The 21,813-nt window shown below is 30.5% G+C and overlaps 1 protein-coding gene across 1 annotated transcript; it reads right to left on the bottom strand.

Annotated features, from left to right (window-relative positions):
• LOC130946678 (transcription factor bHLH162-like) lies at positions 1 to 1,322 on the bottom strand. Its single transcript, XM_057875515.1, has 3 exons — positions 1,088 to 1,322; positions 551 to 895; positions 1 to 452 (listed from the first exon to the last, which is right to left on the bottom strand). Exons 1-3 carry the CDS (start codon positions 1,232 to 1,234, stop codon positions 264 to 266), a joined length of 681 nt encoding a protein of 226 aa, XP_057731498.1. The 5' UTR covers positions 1,235 to 1,322; the 3' UTR covers positions 1 to 263.
• Between the last annotated feature and the right edge of the window lie 20,491 nt (positions 1,323 to 21,813).

The following is a 21,813-nucleotide window of genomic DNA, read 5'->3' as shown; positions in this document are numbered from 1 at the left end:
GCTCCATTATATTTTTTGAATCATGTATATATATGGCTCAGTATACTTTGTTGTTGCAAATCATCAAGGATCTCAGGACTATATACTTTTCAAAATATGTAACGAGCTGCAGATATTATTATATATTTACTTTACTTTGTCTGCAATAACTATATATTATTTTGCCAATGAATTATTTTTCAAATGGCATAATCTCTTCACTTATCTAAAAGTTGTGGGTTGGAATCTCACTTCTAATTTTGAAAAAAAAAAACTTTATTATTTTACAAAGGATTTGAAAAACCCTTGCTTACTACTGATGAAAGATCTGGAAGCTCCCAAATGTCAGTATCAATTTCAAAATCATCCCAAAATCCTGGATCTATTTCCGCATCACTGATTGATCCATTCACAAGCCTCTTCAATCTCTCACTCACTCTTGCAGCTCCAAATTGCTGGAATGCGGAAGGAATCTACATTAATCAAAATATAACATACAACATCAGCTATTAATTAATTAAGTAATTAATCACACATTCTTTCTATTTTTCTCAATGTGCTAATTAATTACCTCTGCATGCAAAACATGAATCATTGAATCTCCAGGTTGCGAAGAAGAATTGGCACTAACAATCTCAACCTTCTCTTCATGCAATATGCGAATAATCTCATTGAAAAGGAACTTGTTCTCAAACCCGCATGTCAAGACCACTTGAAGCAAGGAATTACCCATTTCATGAACATCTATCATTGGAGATTTTGTAATATTTTTCTCATCGAAACCGCGAGATCTCTTGTTGTTATTCCTCCCTTTTAGCAACCTCTCCTTCTTCTCCTTTGCCATCTTCACCTTCTTCTCTAAGCTTTTGATATATTTCACGGCTTCATCTATTTGATCAGGCAATGGTAACACTTCCTGCGTTATCATATATTAAATTCAAAATTACAAGATTAATATCCTATCAATTTAAGTTTTTATGCAAATTCAAAAACAATACATAATCATTCTCGTCTTGCTTGAACTTTTAGAAAAAATAATTTTACAACATCTATAATCTATAGTCAGACTAATAATTATTTCAACTAGATTTGTTGATTTATTTCCTACCGTGGGGCTATAGCTTGGGAGAAGAGAGTTGAGTTTGGAGTAGAGATCCTTCATTTTATTTCTTCTGTTTCTCTCTATGATCTTTCTTTCAACTTTGGTTGTTGTAGAAGGTTCACTTCCTTGTTGCTGCTGCTGATGATGATCCATGGATACTCGTGAATTCTTAGATATTTTCCTACATATACAACTCGATTAACCTAAGATTGGGATATATAGATGGAATTAGGCGATCAGGTTATATTTGAAGATTACATATTATGTATATGATATGATTTATATTTAATGAAGATATATCAGTGTCACATCAAACACAGTAAATTATTGGTGTGTGACGGTAGAAGCAAGTGAGAAAGTGAGGACCAAATTGAAAACGTCACCTTCCAAAACGTCACGTTGTTGAATAAGCACGATGATGTGGGAATTCTTAAATTTTTTTTTTGGAAAAGTCTAAAGGCCAGCAGTTTTATTAAATTTTGGCCAGCATGTAACCAGCAGAAAAATATGAGCCATTAGTAAAATCTCACACCAATCTCCCACCATTGAATTATCATTGATGATTAATTAATGGCTAATAATCACAAAAATTACTGACTCCTAACATTGTTTTTTTTTTTTTTTTGCGGGCTGGTTTAGAAGCTTCAAATTTCACACTTGTTGTCTTACTCTCTTACATATGTCACTATCTAGTCAATGGCCACGTATGTCACCTTGTCCCAAGCATCTTTATGGAAAAATTAAAATAATCATCTATCGTTAATTCACTAATTCGTAAGTAGGGATCGGACAGGATTAATATTCTTTCAGACTAATTAATTATTACTTGAAAGAATTCTATTATAGTGAATACACAAATACACAATGATCGTGAAATTTTAGTAATATTTTTAATTTAGAAATAAAACATAAAAACTGTAATTAAATTAAAAAATATTATCAAATAATAAAAAATACAATCTTAAATATATATTGTCAAAATTTTATAACCATTATAATTATTGTAAAATTTACTTTTTAACTATCATAGTATCATGTACTAACAAATGTAAAGTTATTTTTATACAGTTATGTAATCTAATTAAAATTTTAAATATTTATTTAAACAATGAATAAGAGAACATTCTCTAGGTTGATTTATATATTATATTTTACATTGTAAATATATCTGAAATTTTGTTTTTTTTTTTTAATATAAGATATTGAAAAGAAAAGGAACTCCTTTTATTATTTTATTTAGTGTTTTAAAATATATTTAAGAAAAATTTTGTGTTTGGCTGTGTGGATACACTTTTTAACATTATCATTATCATTAGCCGCCTTAAGCTATTAAGGCAACTGACTCGCAATTGGAGTCCTTAATTAGCCATGTGTTGTAATTAATTAGTCATCAATGACGCAATGAATTGTGCGATTAGTTAATTAGTTCGATTTGACAGAACACTACTATCTTCTTAGAATCATAAATAGGAGTTACGTACGGAATAATGTTGGACGTATAGGATTCGATTTCTTCTACTACAAATGATCTGAAATCGTTCATTACTACTATACATAGATATTTTTCCTGAAAAAATGTTTAAACAATAAAAGTAAACCTAAATCAGTCTAAAATTATTTTATTTTATATGTATTAATTATTTTTAAACTAAATATATAATATTAAATATAATAAATATATCATTTTAGATATTATATATATAAAATTATAGATATTAAATTAAATAAAATAATTTTAAATTATTGTCTTTCTTGCGTAACTATTTTTCTTGTCATTATTCATCAATTTATGATTCATTCAAACTTAACTGTTCTTCACATAAACAAAACAAAAAATTTAAAATACATTCTCTCCCCCATCGTAAATTGTGTGAGTAATGTATTTATTTGTGTAGTATCTTTTGTCGCACCATTTAACATTTCTTAAGTTTTTCCTTAGGTTTCCTTTTATTTAGAAAAAGAAAGTCTAAGTAATACTGGTTAAAAAAAAAGTAAAATAAACATTTTTTGTTCTTTAATATTTTTATTTCTAATATACTTAATTAATGTATTTAGAATTGATATGACGTTGCAATGAATTCTAACTTTCTCTTGCTACGTAGCTTCCATGTTAGACAGTATAATAGTATAGTGGAAAAAAAAAACGTATTTATTCACGCTACACACGTTATGTTCCCCTTATTATATATTTGTTTTGGTCTTCGGTTTCAGCTTGACTTGATGATATTCTTGTGTAGCTGTGTGGATGTACGTTTTTTTTTTTGGTAATATGTGTGGATGTACGTTGATACATGAGGACTTTCCATTAAATGTTAATTAGGATAAAAATGGAAAAATATTTAATTATGCTGTTGAAATTACGGCAAGCCCTCTCCCCACATGGCATGCCACGACATGATAACTTTGTCCATTGACTTTGAGTCTCTTGACCAAGCTAAAATTTTTCTAGTTTCTACTGTATACCAAATAAATGAAAACACGTGATTTTAAGTAGGAAGAAAAAAGGACAGCACTTTATCTTGAAGATAATGAAAAGAAGGAAATTCTCTCTTCCAAAGAAACCTTGACCTACACATCTGTTTGAAGTATGAATGGCATGAGTGTTTATAGTTGGATGAAGCGGATTTATTTTGGCTTACACCTGTCATATCTGGTATATTTTTTAAACTTTTACCTGAATTCAAATAAGATATTTTAATAACTTAGATCAATTTTATATTGGATTTGTATTGATTTAAATTTAAGTATAAACTAAAAAAATTTACATTTAGATTTAAATTCGATTCAAACTTTAAATTCTAAACCCATATAATAGATTAAATAGATATTTTCAAACTAAAAATTTTGCCCACAATGATACCAAATATAGTGTTTTAATTTGGTGTTTTAAGTTTTAATGATTGCTTTATAGTGTCATTTTTATATTTTGTTATGGTTTCTTCTTTTTGTGCGTGATGTGTTTGCTCTACAAGATAAAATCTAATAGTTGTACATGTTCATCAAAGATTTTGTCCATGAAGATAAGAAATTTGTTTAAATTTATTCGGAAAAAAAAGTTATTTTGATTGTATTGTAGTATTTATTACATAGATATAAAAATTAATTCAAATAGACCTGTCTTTATTTTTGTTATTTAAAATTCTCTATAATCAATTATTTATAATTTGATGTCTATTGTAAATGAAACTATATTTTTTCAATTTATAAATAAGAAAAGATGATCTGTTATTTGTAATAATAAAATTTAACAACTAAATTTACCTAAATTATTATAATCTAAGGATTAATTTCTACATACAAGTGATTCTTCTATACAAGTTTTACAAGTCCTCTAATTGATATTACGCTCAAATGCACTTCTAACAGATTTTTAATTTTTGAAAGGATTCCGTTTCCTTTTTCGAATTTCTTGCCTTCTCTTTCTCCTTCTTCATTTACGTGCTTTTCTCTCTGTTCTCTTTCTTTGTTATTCTCAATTTCTATTATTTTTTGACATTAAACTCTGAAATCATTTTTGAAGTGTTTCATCTTCATCGTCGTGTTTCTCCTCATTCTTCTTTTGATTTTGTAACATTATGTATTCTTTTCTTCTTTGTTTGATTTTTTCTCCCAAAAAGAATTATGAGAATATGAAATAAGAAAATGAAGAAGAAGAAGCAGCAGAATATGAGGAGGAGAAAGAGGAAGAGTTCTGAATTATGTATAAGGTGTACTTCAACGAATTTTGGGTGTATTTCTTAAATTCTTTGGGTGTATTTCTGTAATCCTTTGGGTGTATTTCTGTGGGTAAATTCCTGTAATCCTTTGGGTGTATTTCTGTAATCCTTTGAGTGTATTTCTGAAGTTCCATTATCTTTAAAACGATTTCAAAGCTTGCTTTCAAAAACCATGAAAATCGAAAAAAAAAACGAAGCAAGAATACCAGCGATAAACGCAGGTAAAACAACGAATGAAAAAGCGAAGAGAGAATGCATGAAGGAGATCGAACAAATTTGGCAAGAAACTCGTTTTCATAGAGGAAGAAGAAGAAGAGTCATTCATAATGCATGGTGAGTAGCCGCGCTTTGGAAACAGAAAGTGGTTGAAATGCATAGTGAGTAGCGCGCTTTGGAAACAGAAAGTGGTTGAATAACGTGCGTGTATTTACTCTTGAATGCGGGAGTGTAATGCGCGTGTATTTTGTTGAGTTTGTGCCAACTTGTAAGACTTGTAAGCCAAAAAGACATGTATGTGTAACAGGCTTCGTAATCTAATTCACCTTTATGTGCTATTACTTCTAATAATTTTTTACTTAACATGCGAATATATATAACTGTATTATTTTCCTCGTCTGTGTTTTCCTTGTTCTTTTCATCATTTTTTCTTACTTTTCCTCTTTTTTTTTTTCTCATCTTTCGCTTTTGTTATCTCGTGGCCACTACCAACACCTCCATCTTTTTCTTCTCTTTCTTTTCTCATTTGAATTTTTTTTGATCTTTTTCTTCCTTTTTCTCCTTCTCCTACTCCTCTTCTATCATTATTAATATCATCATTGTCGTCTTTTTCTCATATCATTCTCTTTTTCTTCTTATATCTATCACAGAAAAACGAAAGAAAGAAAAAAGAAAAAGAAGAAGAAGAAAAAAAACAACATTAAAAAAGGCATTTTTGTGCTTTTGTAATAAAATTTCGGATAAAAGCTAAAAAATTTCTGTGTTATTATTAAAAAATTTCGGTGTATTTGTATTCTGATAAGTTTTGTATAATTCAAAAATCTTCTTCTTTCTCCTCCTAATTCTTCTTCTTTTTCATTATCATTATCATCTTTTTTTTATTCATCTTTTTCTTCTTATTTTATCTTCTCAAGTTTCTTCTTATTTTACTATCTTAACAAGAATAAAAACAAAAAAATCAAAAAAAGAAGAAGAAAAAATACATAATACTGCAAAATTACTAAAAAGAGGATAAACCTACATACATTCAACTAAAAGAAAGAAAGAAATTAAATAAGAAAAAAAAGGTAAAATACAATATTAAAGGAAATATTTTTGTGCATTTGTAACAAAATTATGGTGCAAAAATTAAGAAATTTATGTGTTATTATTGTTAAAAAATTTTGTTGTATTTTTATTTTGATAAATTTTGCAAAATGTAAAATTCTTCCTTATCTTGTACTGTTGCTTCTTCTTTTTTTCTTATTCATTTTTCTTTCTTATTTTATCTTTTCAAGTTTCTTCTTGTTTTACTCTCTTAACAAGAATAAAAACAAAAAAATCAAACAAAGAAGAAGAAACATATAATGCTACAAAATTAGTAAAAAGATAATGAACCTACATTCATTCAACTAAAAGAAAGAAAAATTAGAAAAAAAGAAGAAGAGAAAATACAGCATTAAAGAATATATTTTTGTGCATCTATAACAAAATTTTGGTATAAAAATTAAGAAATTTATGTGTTATTGTTAAGAAATTTTCGTATATTTTTATTTTGATAAATTCTGTATAATTCAAAATTTTGAATCTTCTTCATCCTCTTCTTCTGCTGCTTTTTTTTCTTTTTTTTCGTCATCATCATCTTCTTTTTTTCTTATTAATCTTTTTCTTCTTGTTTTACTCTTTTAACAAGAATAAAAACAAAAAAATCAAAAAAAAAAAGAAACACATAATTCTACAAAATTACTAAGGAGAGGATGAGCCTATATTCATTCAACTAAAAGAAAGAAATAAGAAAAAAATACAGCATTAAATAAATAAGATATTTTTTGTTTTTATAGTAAAATTTCGGTGTAAAAACTAAAAAATTTATATGTTATTATCAAAAAAATTTGATATATTTTTATTCTGATAAATTTTGCATAATTCAAATTTTTTCTCTTAGTTTTTTTTCATCTTCTGCTGCTTCTTCTTCTTCATCTACTTCTTCTTATTTCATTTTTTTATAATTTTTTTATTTTATTTGCTTAAGAGAAATAAAATAAAAAAATAAAAATAAATGCTACAAAATTATTAAAAAAACGAGGAAAAGAAAAAATGTAACAATAACAACAACAATAAAAGAACAACGATGAAAAGAAAATATGCGAAAGAAAAAAGAAAAGAAAAAATATAATAAAAAAAAGAATATATTTACATTAGTAAAGCACACATGTGTATACGTTATGTGTAATGAAAATAATTTTTATTCGATTTAGTCCAATTTAATAAAATTTAATTGCTAAAAAGATTTAAATGTATAACGGACTGTATTATAAATTCTGTTTGATGTCTTTTATGAATAAAACATTATCTCTTTGTAAAATTAAAAAAAAAAAAAAAGAGAGAAGAAGAATAGGAACAACTCGGGCAATACTAGCTTTGATTATGTGGTCCATCACACCAATTAAATTGCCTATTTCCTCGAAATTGCTCTGCAAGCCACGTTAATATTGACTTGAAGTGTAGAGCTAGATCATCCGTATTCACTATATATTCAGTACAAACAGGAGTGTGAACAAGTGGGTATAAGTAATCCTGCTAACAAACAAAATGGCTAACATTCTAGTACAAAAGAGTGATACTCCAAATTAATTATTCGCAACTTTTGTATTGGACAATTAGTTTTTTAGCCAAAAGATATTTCTTTATATATATATATTATTTCACAAATTGGTTTACGAGATCATTTAGAATGATAGACACATTCTTTTAAGTTTTTATCATTCCACACCATATTACCTATAAATCTAATGTTGCAATTCTTCGTTAACTTATTTAGAATTTTCTCTCGAAAATATTTATAAATTAATCATAAAATTTTTAGAAACTTATTTAATATCTTTCTTTTAAAAGTTATAATATTATCGCAAAATAATTTAAAATTCTCTTGTGGTCCTATTTTAGCACAATTTACACAGAGTAACATTACTCTTTATGTTTTAAATGAAGTTGTTTATTTTGAATGGTTAGGATTGCTTCTTTTTAGTTAATGTGTAGATTGTATAATATTGTCTTGGTTTATAATATTTTTTATTTTGGATATTTTTACGGATTAGTTCCCTTGTCTTAGAGGTGGTAAGCGGGGAAGTCCATCCCGTCCTGTCCCGTCAGAAGTCCATTCTTTGGCGGGCTGATCCGCCCGTCTCGTCTATCGAGGCGATCCTAGAATTTCATCCCGTCTTGTCTAACTATGGGCTGGTGGGCTAAACTCGCCAAAATTCCTCTTTTTTTTACTATTAACTTCTAAATAATATATATAATTTTACAACCATATTAATAAATTTATAATTTCTAAAGATATAAAAATTATATTTTTTCTATTCACAAACATTAAAGTCTTTGTAATTATAAATATTGTCTCCAAAGCAACATAAACATAATCCAAAATATTCAATTTTCATCTTCATACTCTTATAATTTGGGTTGGGAGAAGTTGAATTTTGGCAAAAAAAATTATAAAAATACCCCCTTGTAAAAAAAATAAGGCCGGCGGAAAAGTCCGCCTCGTCCCGCCAAAGCCTGCGGTTTAAACGGTGCGGGTTAGGCGGGTTTTTGCTCTTTGGTGGTCCCAATTTTTCAAACCGGCCCACCTTTTTTAGTGAGTTACGCGGGCCGGCTCGACGGATTTAGGCCCGTTTGCTGCCCTTACATTGACTAGTTTGGACCTTACTTCGGTCTAGTCCACTAAAAAAAATGCGAAATACCATTAGATTTATCATCGAAAAAAATTAAAATAATCTGTTGATAACAAGATTATCATCAAATTTTTCATTGAATTAAATCAAATGATATAAATCTCGCCAGAATTGTTTACTGTCAAATTTTACTGTCCATCGATAACTTATGACAAATTTATCGTCGAAATTTAATTTTTAACCTACAAATACCTGATGACAACTACAGACAGATTTTTTTCAACAATAATTTTGGCGCCAAACTATTTTGTTCCTGCAAATTTACCGTCGGAATTTTTTTTTCGGTAAATCCAACGGTAAGTTCAATTTTTTATTTTTTTATTATTAATTTGTTTTTACGCAATTAGTGGTCAAATTCTAAATTTTATTTAAATTTATTTTTTACATAATTAGTAGTCAAACCTAAATAATAGAAACCAAATATATTAAATTAAATATCAAAGTGTATAAATGAAATGAAAGGTCAAATAACAGAGGATATAATACAATCAAACAATCTAAAACAAAAACCCTAATCACCAAAGATCCTCATAGTTGTTGTCATCATTGTCCCACTTGTCCTGTTGAGGCGGCGGCCTAGGCAGTGTTGTCTGTGATCCTCCAGCAATGCCGCTACTGCACCAATAATGTCGTTGTCACTAACGCACATCTGATCTTGGTACACCGCCATCTGTCACTCCGTCCGCTGAAGTCGTTCCAGTTCCCACCTCCACTCCAGCCTGAGGTCATTTGTGTCTGTCATGCGTAAGAGGAACGCCTGATACCTCTCCTCAGACTTCTGCAGTTGTTGACTCTGTTGGTAGGGGTGGAAAATGGACCAGTCCATGTAACCTGCCAAAAAAGGCGAGCTGGGCTAAAATTTCAAAACTGTCCAACTTAAAAAGCACGTCTAACCCGCACCGCCTAATTTGTGGGATTTGGCAGGGCAGGACGGGCTTCCTCGGTGGGCCAAGTGCTTTTTTTTTTTGCCAAGGCCGCTTTTTTACAAATTTCTATGACAATGTTATTGATCTACAAGAGGATGAAGATAATAATTGAAGATGTTCTAAATTATATTTTGGATTATGTTTTATATTTGATTGATTATAAATTTGAAGATGTTTAATTATATGTTTTGGACAATATTTATTTTGTTTTGGATAATGTTGGTTTTTTTATTTTGTTTCAAAAAATTTGGTTTATAATTATAATTATTACATATTTATAATTATAAAGACTTTAATGTTTATGAATTTAGAAATTATAATTTTTTTTATGTCTTTAAAAATGTGAAATTATATATATTGTTTAATATTTAATGGTTTAAATAATAAAAAAGAGAGATTTGGCGGGTTTGGCCCACCAGCCTGCCAGCCCACCGTTAGGCGGGACGGGAGAGGAATTCAGGACCGCCTCACTAGGCAGGGTAGGGCGGACTTCTCCGTTTGCCACCCTTACCTGTTGGTGAAGGCTCTGAGTGACGACAATGCTTGAACTCCTCATCAATCTCCCGATGGGTATACAATGTTTTCTTAATGTCCGGACAGAGTCAAATGGTGAGGTGGTTACGGTGCTCATGTACGTCTTCTAATATCTGCTGAAGCTGCCTAACTATCCGATGATCGAAGATCTTTCTGATCATGATATCGTGAGTCTTGTCCCATATAAATTTTTCCTGCAGAAAAGAACATTTAGCACGAGTCAATCAAAATTAAATATATAATTAAACAAACTAAAAGATATAGACTAACTAAGGTTTGAATATGTTGAGTTTTTACCGCTTACTTCTGAAAGTATTGCTCTCTGGTCTCAGCTGGGATCTTCTTGTAGCTCGATCATCGGTGGTCGTACATCAGCTTGATGACATTAGTACACTCCTATGTGTACATGCATTGTTATTTGGTGCAAATCTATCAATGAAAAACTTAATATTAGTAGTTTACTAAAAAGTTATCTGAAGTAATCTATAAACTTCAATTATATTTAGATTATATTAGAAATTTTGGGAGAGTTTCATCTATAACTAGAATGCGCCAAAAATTCTTTCCATTAACAATTCACTTAAACAACAACATCTATCAACAATCAACAAACATGAATCAAGAATTGAGCAGCAACATCCATCAATCATCAAAAAGTAGTTCAGTTAATTAAGATTAGTAGTTTCATCTATATCACATTATATTATTTAAGCAGCAACATCCATCAACAATAAAAAATTAACAAACACTTTCAACAGTTCAATCCTACTATTCCAGTCGAACCTATCTTAACAACCTAAATTCACTAAAACTAGAAAATTGAGTGTAACTAAGTTAAACTGACTAACTAAAATGGTTTGCATATAAAAAACTTAACATAGTATTCACGCCGTCATTCTATTAGGACAAATCGTCATTTGTACGATGGGAGGTGGTGTAGGGGCATCTGATTGGAATCCATAAGAGGATTTTGGCATCGCGGTATCTATCACGAAAGATTGCGTCGTTGAAATAGTGGGCTGCTGAGCGGATGAAGGTGGTGTCGTAGAGGTAAAAGGAGCCTTGTAGTTAGGGTTAGGGATCATGATCAACGGCTGATCCGGTGCACCCATTGCCTGTGACGTTACCGAAATAGTCGGAGTAGAAGAGGACGATTGAGAAGTTCCAAGGGTACCAGTAGAAACTCTTCCTCTATCACGACCACAACTACGAGGCTGATCCATGACACCTCTACATGCTATCATGTCTGCAAAGAGCATACCAATTAACACAAATTTTTTCACAATTATATTATTTTCAAGAAATTTTGATATAACATCCCCTAAAAAAGTACTAAGCTTTACAGTGATAAACCACACAACAATCAAAACATATTCAAACACAAAATTTTACAAAGTTAGAATCCTTGAATCTAAACCTAATTAATCCATTAGAGAATCTATTCTCAAACTTTAACACTACTAAAACATGCATATCATTAAGCATTGTTAAATATTAATGATGTTATCTTGCTAACTCGATTCTTAGATTGATGTGATTAAGTATTATTAAAAATTTATTACTTCACAAACTTTTATAAATTCAAATAAAAACTTTAAATTTTAGTTTGTATAAATTACTAGTCCGTATTCAAGCTAATATTGTAAATATGTATTTGTCTCTAAATTTAAGTTATATTAGGCATTATATGATTTGCATTGTTAAATAATTAGTTGAGTACCTAATTAGTTAAAATTTAGAACAATACAACAAACAACACAAGAAACAACACAATTTAGAATCTATTTTCAATTTTCAATTTAGAATCTATTATTCTCATCAATGGTCATCCAATACCAAGTTAGAACCAAATTTAAGAAGTGAGACAAGAGAGTACTACCTAAAGGGAGTAGCGGCGGCAGAGGAGACAGCAACAGCAGCGACAGAAGCAATGAGCAACAACAGCAACAGTAGCGGCACTAACAACAACGATTCGGTTCGGACAATAAGAGAGGGCCGTCGGCAGAGGTTGTCGGAGGGTAACGTTGAGAAAAGAAGGAGAGGATTAGAGAGAGAAAGTGGGAGGTGAGAGGATTAGAGAAAAAGTGTTTTAAAATGAAAGAAAAGATGGTTCACGGTTTAAATTTAAGGTACAATTATTGTCAAATTTACTGACAAATTTAAACTTCGCAATTGACCAAAATACACATTTCACTAATTAAGATTATCGTCGAATTTATTCACCTATCAATCCGACGATAATCGTGGCGCCAATTACTTCGTTTTTCTCTCCAACTATTTCTGTTGAAAATCAGAATTTGATGATAAATTTTTTGCCTGATAAAAAGTTCCCTTTCCGATTCAGGGATGCACGCACTATATAATGGGAGACTCCACAGCTTTCCCAAGTATGACACATTAAACTCTAATCTCCGTATTTTTTATTTTCACCTCTTCATAGAATATTCTTTCTCTTTATTATATATATAATTTTTCTATATTTTATATATTGATTACTTTAATTTCATAAAACTTCAACATGCATCACAAAATGTGTCACTTGCTTGTATCAATTATCAACGGTTGATAGGTCAACAAATTAAAGCAGTAATTAATTGACAAATTTGAAGATCCATTACACGTGTATTCTATGGAAAATTAGAAGCCAAAACAAAGAAAACGTTCACTAAAAGTGTTTGACTAATATCAGTGCCTTCTGCACTTTTGCTGGTTTGAAAATAGAGAGTAAAATAAAAAATTATTTTTGAAGGTTTACTTGCATTCAACGTCATTAAAATATTACAAGTTTAACTTATTGGATATATTTGTTAGCCTTCTTAATCCCTAAATCTTAATGGCATCTTATTCAAAAATTACTCTTTTTATGTAAAGATCATCTGCTTTTAAATTTAAGGATTAAAGAGTATAACATTCTTAAAATGTTTGTCCGTAAAGTTTGTTTCCTAAATAATGTCCTAAGGTATATATTTTTTTTTAAAAGCTCTTAATTAGAGCAATATATTGAATGAAATAATTTGAAGATATGCCCTTTTAGTGAGAAAATATATAGGTAGTAAACTTACTTAAATTTTGTTTATATTGATTGAGTGGCATATATATGCAACTATTATTATTATTATTATTATTATTATTATTATTATTATTATTATTATTATTATTTCAAAAATTACCTGAAACCAGTGTGTGTAGAGCCTGAACGTGAGGTCTAAACTTCTTTTTAGTGGAGTGTTTTTCCGACATCTCTTCTGATGATGTGATGTCATCCGAATTCTTCGAAGAAATTACGTTGGAGGTCGTATCTACAATGAATTCTAATGCTTACATTAACAAATGTTTTATATAAATTTTATGTAGGTTAGAGTTAAAAAATATCTAAGATAGTAAGAGTATTTATATAGAAGTAGAGATAAGTTATCAACAAGTTATCGTTGATAACTGATTCACTTATTTCAGTAGGAGATTATTTTCCCTTTTTATTTATGAATTATTGAGATCTCATATTTAAATATATGAACATATTTATAGGAGCAATTAGATTCTAGCTAGACACTAAATTGAGTGTAAGAGGTCAGATGTACACATAGAATAGATTTAGACTCTACTAGCTAGTTAGACTTTGCTTTTTTTTTTTGGGTTAAATTAAGTTGTAGATTGAGATATGAACAGTAGTTATTATTATTATTATTATTATTATTAGGTCTTGTTAAGGATACATCAAAAAAATTTTTACAGATAAGTAAATTTTAGTTTTTTTTTTTATTTTTGTGTATTTAATATTTTAAAAAACCAAAATTTTAGGCATTATATTAGTTTTTGGATCTTTTCTAGCGTTGAGTCGTCAAACGAAGTGCTGAACTGGACACATGACTAAATAGTGTCAATTTTTTGGCGCTTAAACAAAAAAAAAAGAAAAAAAAAGAATTTATACACAAATAGTTTTATCTTCTTTCATTCTCTAAAACAATTTTATTTTTACCATGTCTAAGTAGTAAAATAAAATAAAATCGTTTAGTCATGTATTTAGTATGGCATGTCAGAACTAGTTTAATATTTTATTGATCGATAAAATTCAAAAATTAATATAATATCTATAGTTAAATCTCAGGAATCAATATAATAATTTTAGATTAATAGAACTAATGATAAAAATCATGAATCTCACGTATTATTATAAAAATTTAATCTAAATATTTTAATTTAGTATATTAATGAAATGTTTTTAGGGTATTCTTTTAGTCAAATTCTAATTATTATTATGGCGTAGAATAATTCGGCCACTAGTAGTAGCAAGTAACAAGGTTATTATCTTTATGCTTATGCACTAAGTTAAAGAAGCAAATCTTTTGATATAATAATTAATGGATGAATGGCAATGGCACTGATGAGTTGAGTTGAGTTGAGTAGAGTAGCAGGTGTAGATTGGAGAAGGTGGGTCAGCCATTATTGTGAGAGAGTAATTAATTAGTTGGTTGTTCTGCTCACAAGCATGCTTCATAAGTCTTAACTCTTAACTCGTAACCCATTGCGTCATCTTCGCTGTGTCACATTCCACTGCCTCTCATTAGTGGCCAAGAGAGGAGCATACTGCATACCACTCTTCATTTTCACCTATCTTGGTATTAAGAAACCCCATATCCAATAATTTCCTCTTTGAAAGTTAAACTTATAAATGGATGCAATTATTTTATTTTAATCAGTAAGAACTTCTTTTACAATCTAGTATTGTACAAGCTAAGTTATAGTTCTAACTATCTTTTTTTTTTCTTTTGGTTTAATTATTTTACAAGTCTTTATAATTTTATTAAAATTTTAATTAAATTTTTATATTTTTTTAATTAAACTTTTATATCATATATTTTTTTAAATTTAGTCTATATTAATATTAAACATCCAAAAAACATTAATAAATTATAAATTTACTTATCTATCCATATCTTTCGCTTATAATAAATTCATATAAACTGCGATTTTTTCACTTTCATTCTTCTAATAAAAAATTTTGTACATCTCTTTTATCCATTAGATAGACTTCATCAGTGTTTTCCTCTACCTGCTAAAAAAAAGAGCAAAACATTTTATAAAATTTTTTAACACTAGCCAAATTATAGCCACCTTTATACCAGCACAAAAGGGAAAAGAATATTTTTCGTTGACCTATTGATGAGTCTATATTTAATGATAATTTTTTGCTTACATTGGACGGATTTCATTACATAAACTCACACTTAAACACTAAAATAACATACTTTTGTGATTTCTCTCTAATTTGAATCTAAATGTGAAAACATATGATTTTGTGCTTAAATTGATCAATTTAATTCCACTTTTATTCCATTCGATGCCGTGATATGTTTTGTGAGTAATTTTAGGTTAATTAGGCTAAAATGGGTTGGTAGAAGTGGAAGAAAACATGCAAAAAGAGAGAACACATGAAGAAAACAAAGGAGAAGCACACACTGAAGTGTGCGTACGCACAACCTTCTGTGTGTACGCACAAGTGGCGAAAATAACAAATGTGCGTGCGCACACACCTGTGCATACATACAAGTCCCAACGCGTGACTTCATTAATAAAGCACGTGACTCGCGATTTTTGGGAATTCTTGGCCCAATTTTTGGATTTGCTAAAGCCATTTGGAGTGCTATACGAAGGGGACTTCATTCTATATCACGGGAGCTCACTTTTAGATAGTTTTACAACATTATTAGGAGTAGGAGTAGTGTATAGTAGTTTTCTCTAAAATATTCTCTTAGAGTTTTACTTAATTTTCATTGTAGCATTTTATAGTTAAGTTTTGATCTTTGATTTTGCTCATCTTTATTGTAAGTACTCTTTAATTTTCTCTTTAATTTCACTACTCTTATTACATTTTCTTATAGTTTAAACTACTTTGATAATATATACAATTTTGGTTTCTTGAAGTTTTGGTTGATGAATTTAGTGTTTAATGATTTATACTTGCTTGATTGAGTTTCTATTGTTGATTTTGTGCATTGTTGGTTTTAGTTTTCATTTTCCTTTGTAATTTCCTATGTTTTGCTTTATTGCCCACCAAGTGTTTGTGAAAATGCCACTTGGTAATTTTGAGTAGATTTTCACACCTTGACTTGGGAAATGAGTTCCTATGATACTAGAGTCATAATATCCGACATTTAGTGGTAATTCTTAGGTAGTTAATTGGTTTTTGTTTCCATTGACGCTAAGTTTTTACTAAGTAATTAGTAAGTTAGCTAGGACTTATGAATTAAGGTCAATTATGATTGTTTGACTTACTCCTCGATGTTAGGATTGACATAATTGCCATAGTTGTGGTTATAACGATGATAGAATTTCTTAATTCTCATTCCCAAGTCAAGACTCTTTTATGTATTTATAGCATTTTAACTGATTTTGATATTGTTCTCTTTTTATTTGCGTTAATTTTCTTTTTGATCGTTTGTTAGTTCTTTTATGTCTTAATTCTTTTAATATTTCGTTTCTTAATTGAAGAAATCCCCTTTCTTCACAACCAAGAGTATGACATCTTAATTGCATTGTCCGAGGGAGACGACCCGGGATTTGAAACTTTCGATTATTAATTGTTTTGGATTGTGACAAATCTTTTGAATTTAAACTTTGATGTTAATTGATTATTGAGTTGGGACTATATTTACAACGCTAATTCTATTTTGAGAAAAATTCCTAATCACATCACCTATCAAAATCAAAGTATAGTAATAATAATATACAAAACCATTCATTTTTATTTTCTTGATAGTTGGTAGATATTAGATACCATGCTATGAACATGATTTTCATTGTTTGAATTAATTAATTTATTTTTCTTTTTCAATATCAATTCTAGCATTTACCTTTTCAAAACCTCTAAGAGCAAGGTTGTATATATTAAATTATCAATAGAATATGGGTTATCACTTATCATCATACAAAACTTTGATCCAATATACAAACTTGAACATTTATAAAAAAGACCTCACTTTCCAATAGAGAACATAACTATTCAACTATGCAGTAACATTCAAGAAGAAAGCATAGCAGCACCTGTAACACTCTCACTATCAGATCGATGCCTAACCTCCAGCAATGGCAATGGAGCACGCGACGGCGGCAGCTGGGCTGCTCAACGACAGCGGCGATGAAGAAGATCAGCGACGACGAAGATGGCACGAACAGCAGCAGCAGCGCGACACTCCTCGCGGTGCCTTCCTCTTGCACGTCTCTGATTTGGCAATGGGCTGAACGGCGACAACATGGGATCCACAGGACGGCGATGCCTCCTTCTCCTTACGCAGTTCTGACGGTAGCTCGTGGACGGATCGGACAGTGGCGGCGCAGACAACTTTCCCCTCCACCGGCGTCCTCTCCCTTTGGGATCTCCTTCTCTCTTTTCCCTTCCTTTCTTCTTCGCGCGGCCTCCCCCTCTCTTCTTTTCCCTTTCTCTTCTTTCTTTCTTTCTTTCTTTCTTTCTTATTGCAACTGTTGTTGCTGCTGAGCGTGTTATGTGTGTTGAGTGAGGAAGAGTGTGAGTGAAAAATTGGGGTTAGGGTTTAATTTTGGGGAAAAAGTAGAAATTAGAGATTTTATGGCTAAGTTAGGTAATTTGGTAAAATTAGAGGGTAGAGTAGTAAATTAATAAAATTGGGGCATAAGGTATTAATTTGAATTCTAATTAAAATCCTTAAAAATTACTTTAAAATAATATTTTTGTACCAAAATACTATTTAATTTAAAACTAAATACTTTAATTCAAATTATAAGATAATAAGATTAATTTTCTTTATTTCTAAATCTTAAAGTATTGAATTATAAAAATATCAACTATTTAAATTAAACCATATAAAATTCTTATTATTTCATAAATGCTAACGTTATAACTTAAATATAGAAAATAAACCAATAATTATAAAATCGGATAAGAATTTTAATTCATTTGAAATTCAATTAACCAAAACTTGCTTTAATTATCTTTAATAAAGTAATTTCTGAAATTAAAGTTACAAATAAATAATTAAATTTAAAATTAGTTTATAATAAACTTTTTCAAAAGTTTTGGGTCTTACATTCTACCCACCTTATAAAAGATTTCGTCCTCGAAAATTAATACAAAACGAAAGAGGTTTCATATCGCTTCACTTCTTAACACATTTAAGGAAAAACAAGAAGGTCTCATCATACATATATGTATATATAGTTTCAAATACTAGGATTTTCAGATGGTATAAAGATATAAAGGTAGAAGTGTGAGAGCAAGCAGAAGTTACAAGGCAGGCTCAAAGCAAAAGATGACTTCGTTCAAATATGTGATGGTAAAGCAAGGCATCAAAAGGCTATAAAATAGGATGTGGTTAATACAACGTGCGTAACATCCGTACACTATTCTCGTACCAACTTCAAAGCTTCGACTTCCAAACTTCAACCTCTAACGTTCCCCAAAACCCTACGATATGCGTTACCTATTACTCGTATATCATATATGATAACCCATTAGTGCTTGCATATACATAATCCACTAGTGTTAAGCCGGCCAAACTTAATACCAGGAAGTATGCAATGACAAACTAACAACATTAATCAGTAGACAGTCATGTGCATAAAACTCTAATTCTTGTTATTCGAACAAGACCTACTACATGACAGATGCTTAGAGTATACAATTGAAGCATAGTCAGTCCATTATCACGCTTTACAGGAAGGACTGCTCTGATACCATAATGTAACATCGTCACTATCAGATTGGTGGTTGACCTCCCGCAACGGTAATGGAGCAAGCGATGGGAGCGGCTGGGCTCGTCAACGACGAAGAGGATCGGCGACGACGAAGACGGCACGGACAGCAGCAGCGACGCAATACTCCTCGCGGTGCCTTCTTCCCTCACGCGTCTCTGCTTCGGCAATGGGCTGAATGGCGACGACGCGGGATCCACGGGACGGCGACGCCTCCTTCTCCTGGTGTGGCTCTGATGGCAGCTCGTGGATGGATCAGACGGTGGCGGCGCAGACAACTTCCCCCTCCACCGGTGCCCTCTTCCTCTCAGATCTCCTTCTCCCTTCCCCTTTTCATCCCCTTCCTTTCTTTTTCCTGGGGCCTCCCCCTCTCCTCTCTTCCCTTTCTTTTCTTTCTTTCTTTTTTATTGCAGCTGTTGCTGCTGTTGAGCGTGTTGTGTGTGTTGAGTGAGGAAGAGTGTGAGTGGAAAATTAGGGTTAGGGTTTAGTTTTGAAGAAAAAGTGAAAATTAGGAATTTTATGGCTAAGGTAGGTAATTTCGTAAAATTGGAGGGTAGAGTAGTAAATTAATAAAATTGGGGCATTAGGTATTAATTTGAACTCTAATTAAAATTCTTAAAAATTATTTTAAAATATCATTTGTTGTATCAAAATACTATTTAATTTAAAATTAAATACTTTAATTGAAATTATAAGATAATAAGATTAATTTTCTTTATTCTAAAACTTAAAGTATTAAATTATAAAAATATCAACCATTTAAATTAAACCATATAAAAATTCTTATTATTTCATAACTGCTAACGTTATAATTTAAATATAAAAAATAAATCAATAATATAAAATTGGATAAGAATCTTAATTTATTTCAAATTATTCAATTAATCAAAACTTATTTTAATTATCTTTAATAAAGTAATTTTTGAAATTAAAATTACAAATAAATAATTGAATATAAAATTAGTTTATAATAAAATTTTTCAAAAGTTTTAGGTGTGACAGCACCAGATCAGACAACAAATTGCTAAAACTTGACATGTAAATCATTTTACCCAATAAATTTTTTTAGCAAACATGAATAAAGAAAACATTTCCAGAAGAAAAAAGATATCAATTGAGAAAGAGAGACTTTACATGAGACTTTACATGAAGCTTCACATAAAAAATATGATAGCAGACATGAAGTGGGATGTTATAGGCAGTGACGGAAAAATCCCAAGCCTATTCATTGGACGAGTAGAATACGAAGCAGAAGGAGGCAAGACTCCTGACGACGAGCACACGAGGGATGTCGAGCGAAGAAAACTCAGCAAGACGGGACCGTGCGGTAGAGCCGGAGGGAGCTCAAAGAAAAAGTTTGGGCTTGGGCTGTGTGAGTGTGGAACAAAATAACAAGTGTTGTGATATGGATGGATGTTCATTTAATGACTTGGGCGGCTAACTTTTTCAATAGTAAAACTCAGTTTCTGAAGACAGACTAAAGTTAATTAAGTTTGAAAGTATAACTTTTGTATGTATATAAATAAAAGCGTGATATGATACAAAGGACTTACATACAACAATAACATAAACATTTCTTTCTACATGTACAATGCGATATATGAAAAGCTAATATATATAAATTATCTCAGTTATATTGAGATAATAATATTAGTGAATATTAATACTAGAGTTTTCTGTTTAAATTTTTTATTTTATATTTATTTTCTCTTCCTTATTTATTTATTTTACAACACATTATCAGCACGAGACTCTGATCAAAATTTAGGAAGACACATGTAATAAATTTTTATTATGTCAAAGCTCTCTCATCTTAAACTTAATGCTCTTGATATATCTGAAAACAACTACTTATCATGGATATTAGATGCCAAAATTCATCTTGATTCAATGGATCTTGGAGATACCATTAAGGCTGAAAATAAAGCATCTCAAAAGGATAAAGCCAAAGCCATGATCTTCCTTCGTTGTCATCTTGACAAAGGATTGAAAAATGAGTATCTCACACTAAAAGATCTTGCAAATCTGTGGAAGAACCTTGAAGAAAGATATAATCATCAAAAGACAATGATACTTCCTCAAGTCCAATATGAGTGGACACACTTGCATCTACAGGGTTTTAAATCCACAAATGAATATAATTCAACAATGTTCTGAATTACCTCACGAATAAAATTATGTGGGAAAAAGATAACTGATGAGAGGATAATTTATACGCTTTTTGGCATTGTTTTTAGGTAGTTTTTAGCAAGTTTAAGCTACTTTTAGGGATGTTTTCATTAGTTTTTATGTAAAATTCACATTTCTGGACTTTACTATGAGTTTGTGTGTTTTTCTGTGATTTCAGGTAAATTCTGGCTGAAATTGAGGGACTTGAGCAAAACTCTGAAAAAGGCTGACAAAAGGACTGCTGATGCTGTTGGATTCTGACCTCCCTGCACTCGAAATGGATTTTCTGGAGCTACAAAACTCCAATTGGCGCGCTCTCAACGGCGTTGGAAAATAGACATCCAGGGCTTTCCAGCAATATATAATAGTCCATACTTTATTCGGAAATTTACGACGTAACTTGGCGTTGAACGCCAAGTTTATGTTGCTGTCTGGAGTTAAACGCCAGAAAAACGTCATGATCCGGAGTTGAACGCCCAAAACACGTCATAACTCGGAGTTCAACTCCAAGAGAAGCCTCAGCTCGTGGATTGATCAAGCTCAGCCCAAACATACACCAAGTGGGCCCCGGAAGTGGATTTATGCATCAATTACTTACTCATGTAAACCCTAGGAGCTAGTTTATTATATATAGGACCTCTTACTATTGTATTAGACATCTTTGGTCTCAGTTTTGTTTTATTCTTCATCCTAAGAGGCTATTGATCACGTTTTAGGGGGCTGGCCATTCG

Source organism: Arachis stenosperma, chromosome 8, assembly GCF_014773155.1.
Source record: "Arachis stenosperma cultivar V10309 chromosome 8, arast.V10309.gnm1.PFL2, whole genome shotgun sequence".
Lineage (NCBI taxonomy): Eukaryota > Viridiplantae > Streptophyta > Magnoliopsida > Fabales > Fabaceae > Arachis > Arachis stenosperma.
This window is presented reverse-complemented; position numbering and strand designations above follow the sequence as displayed.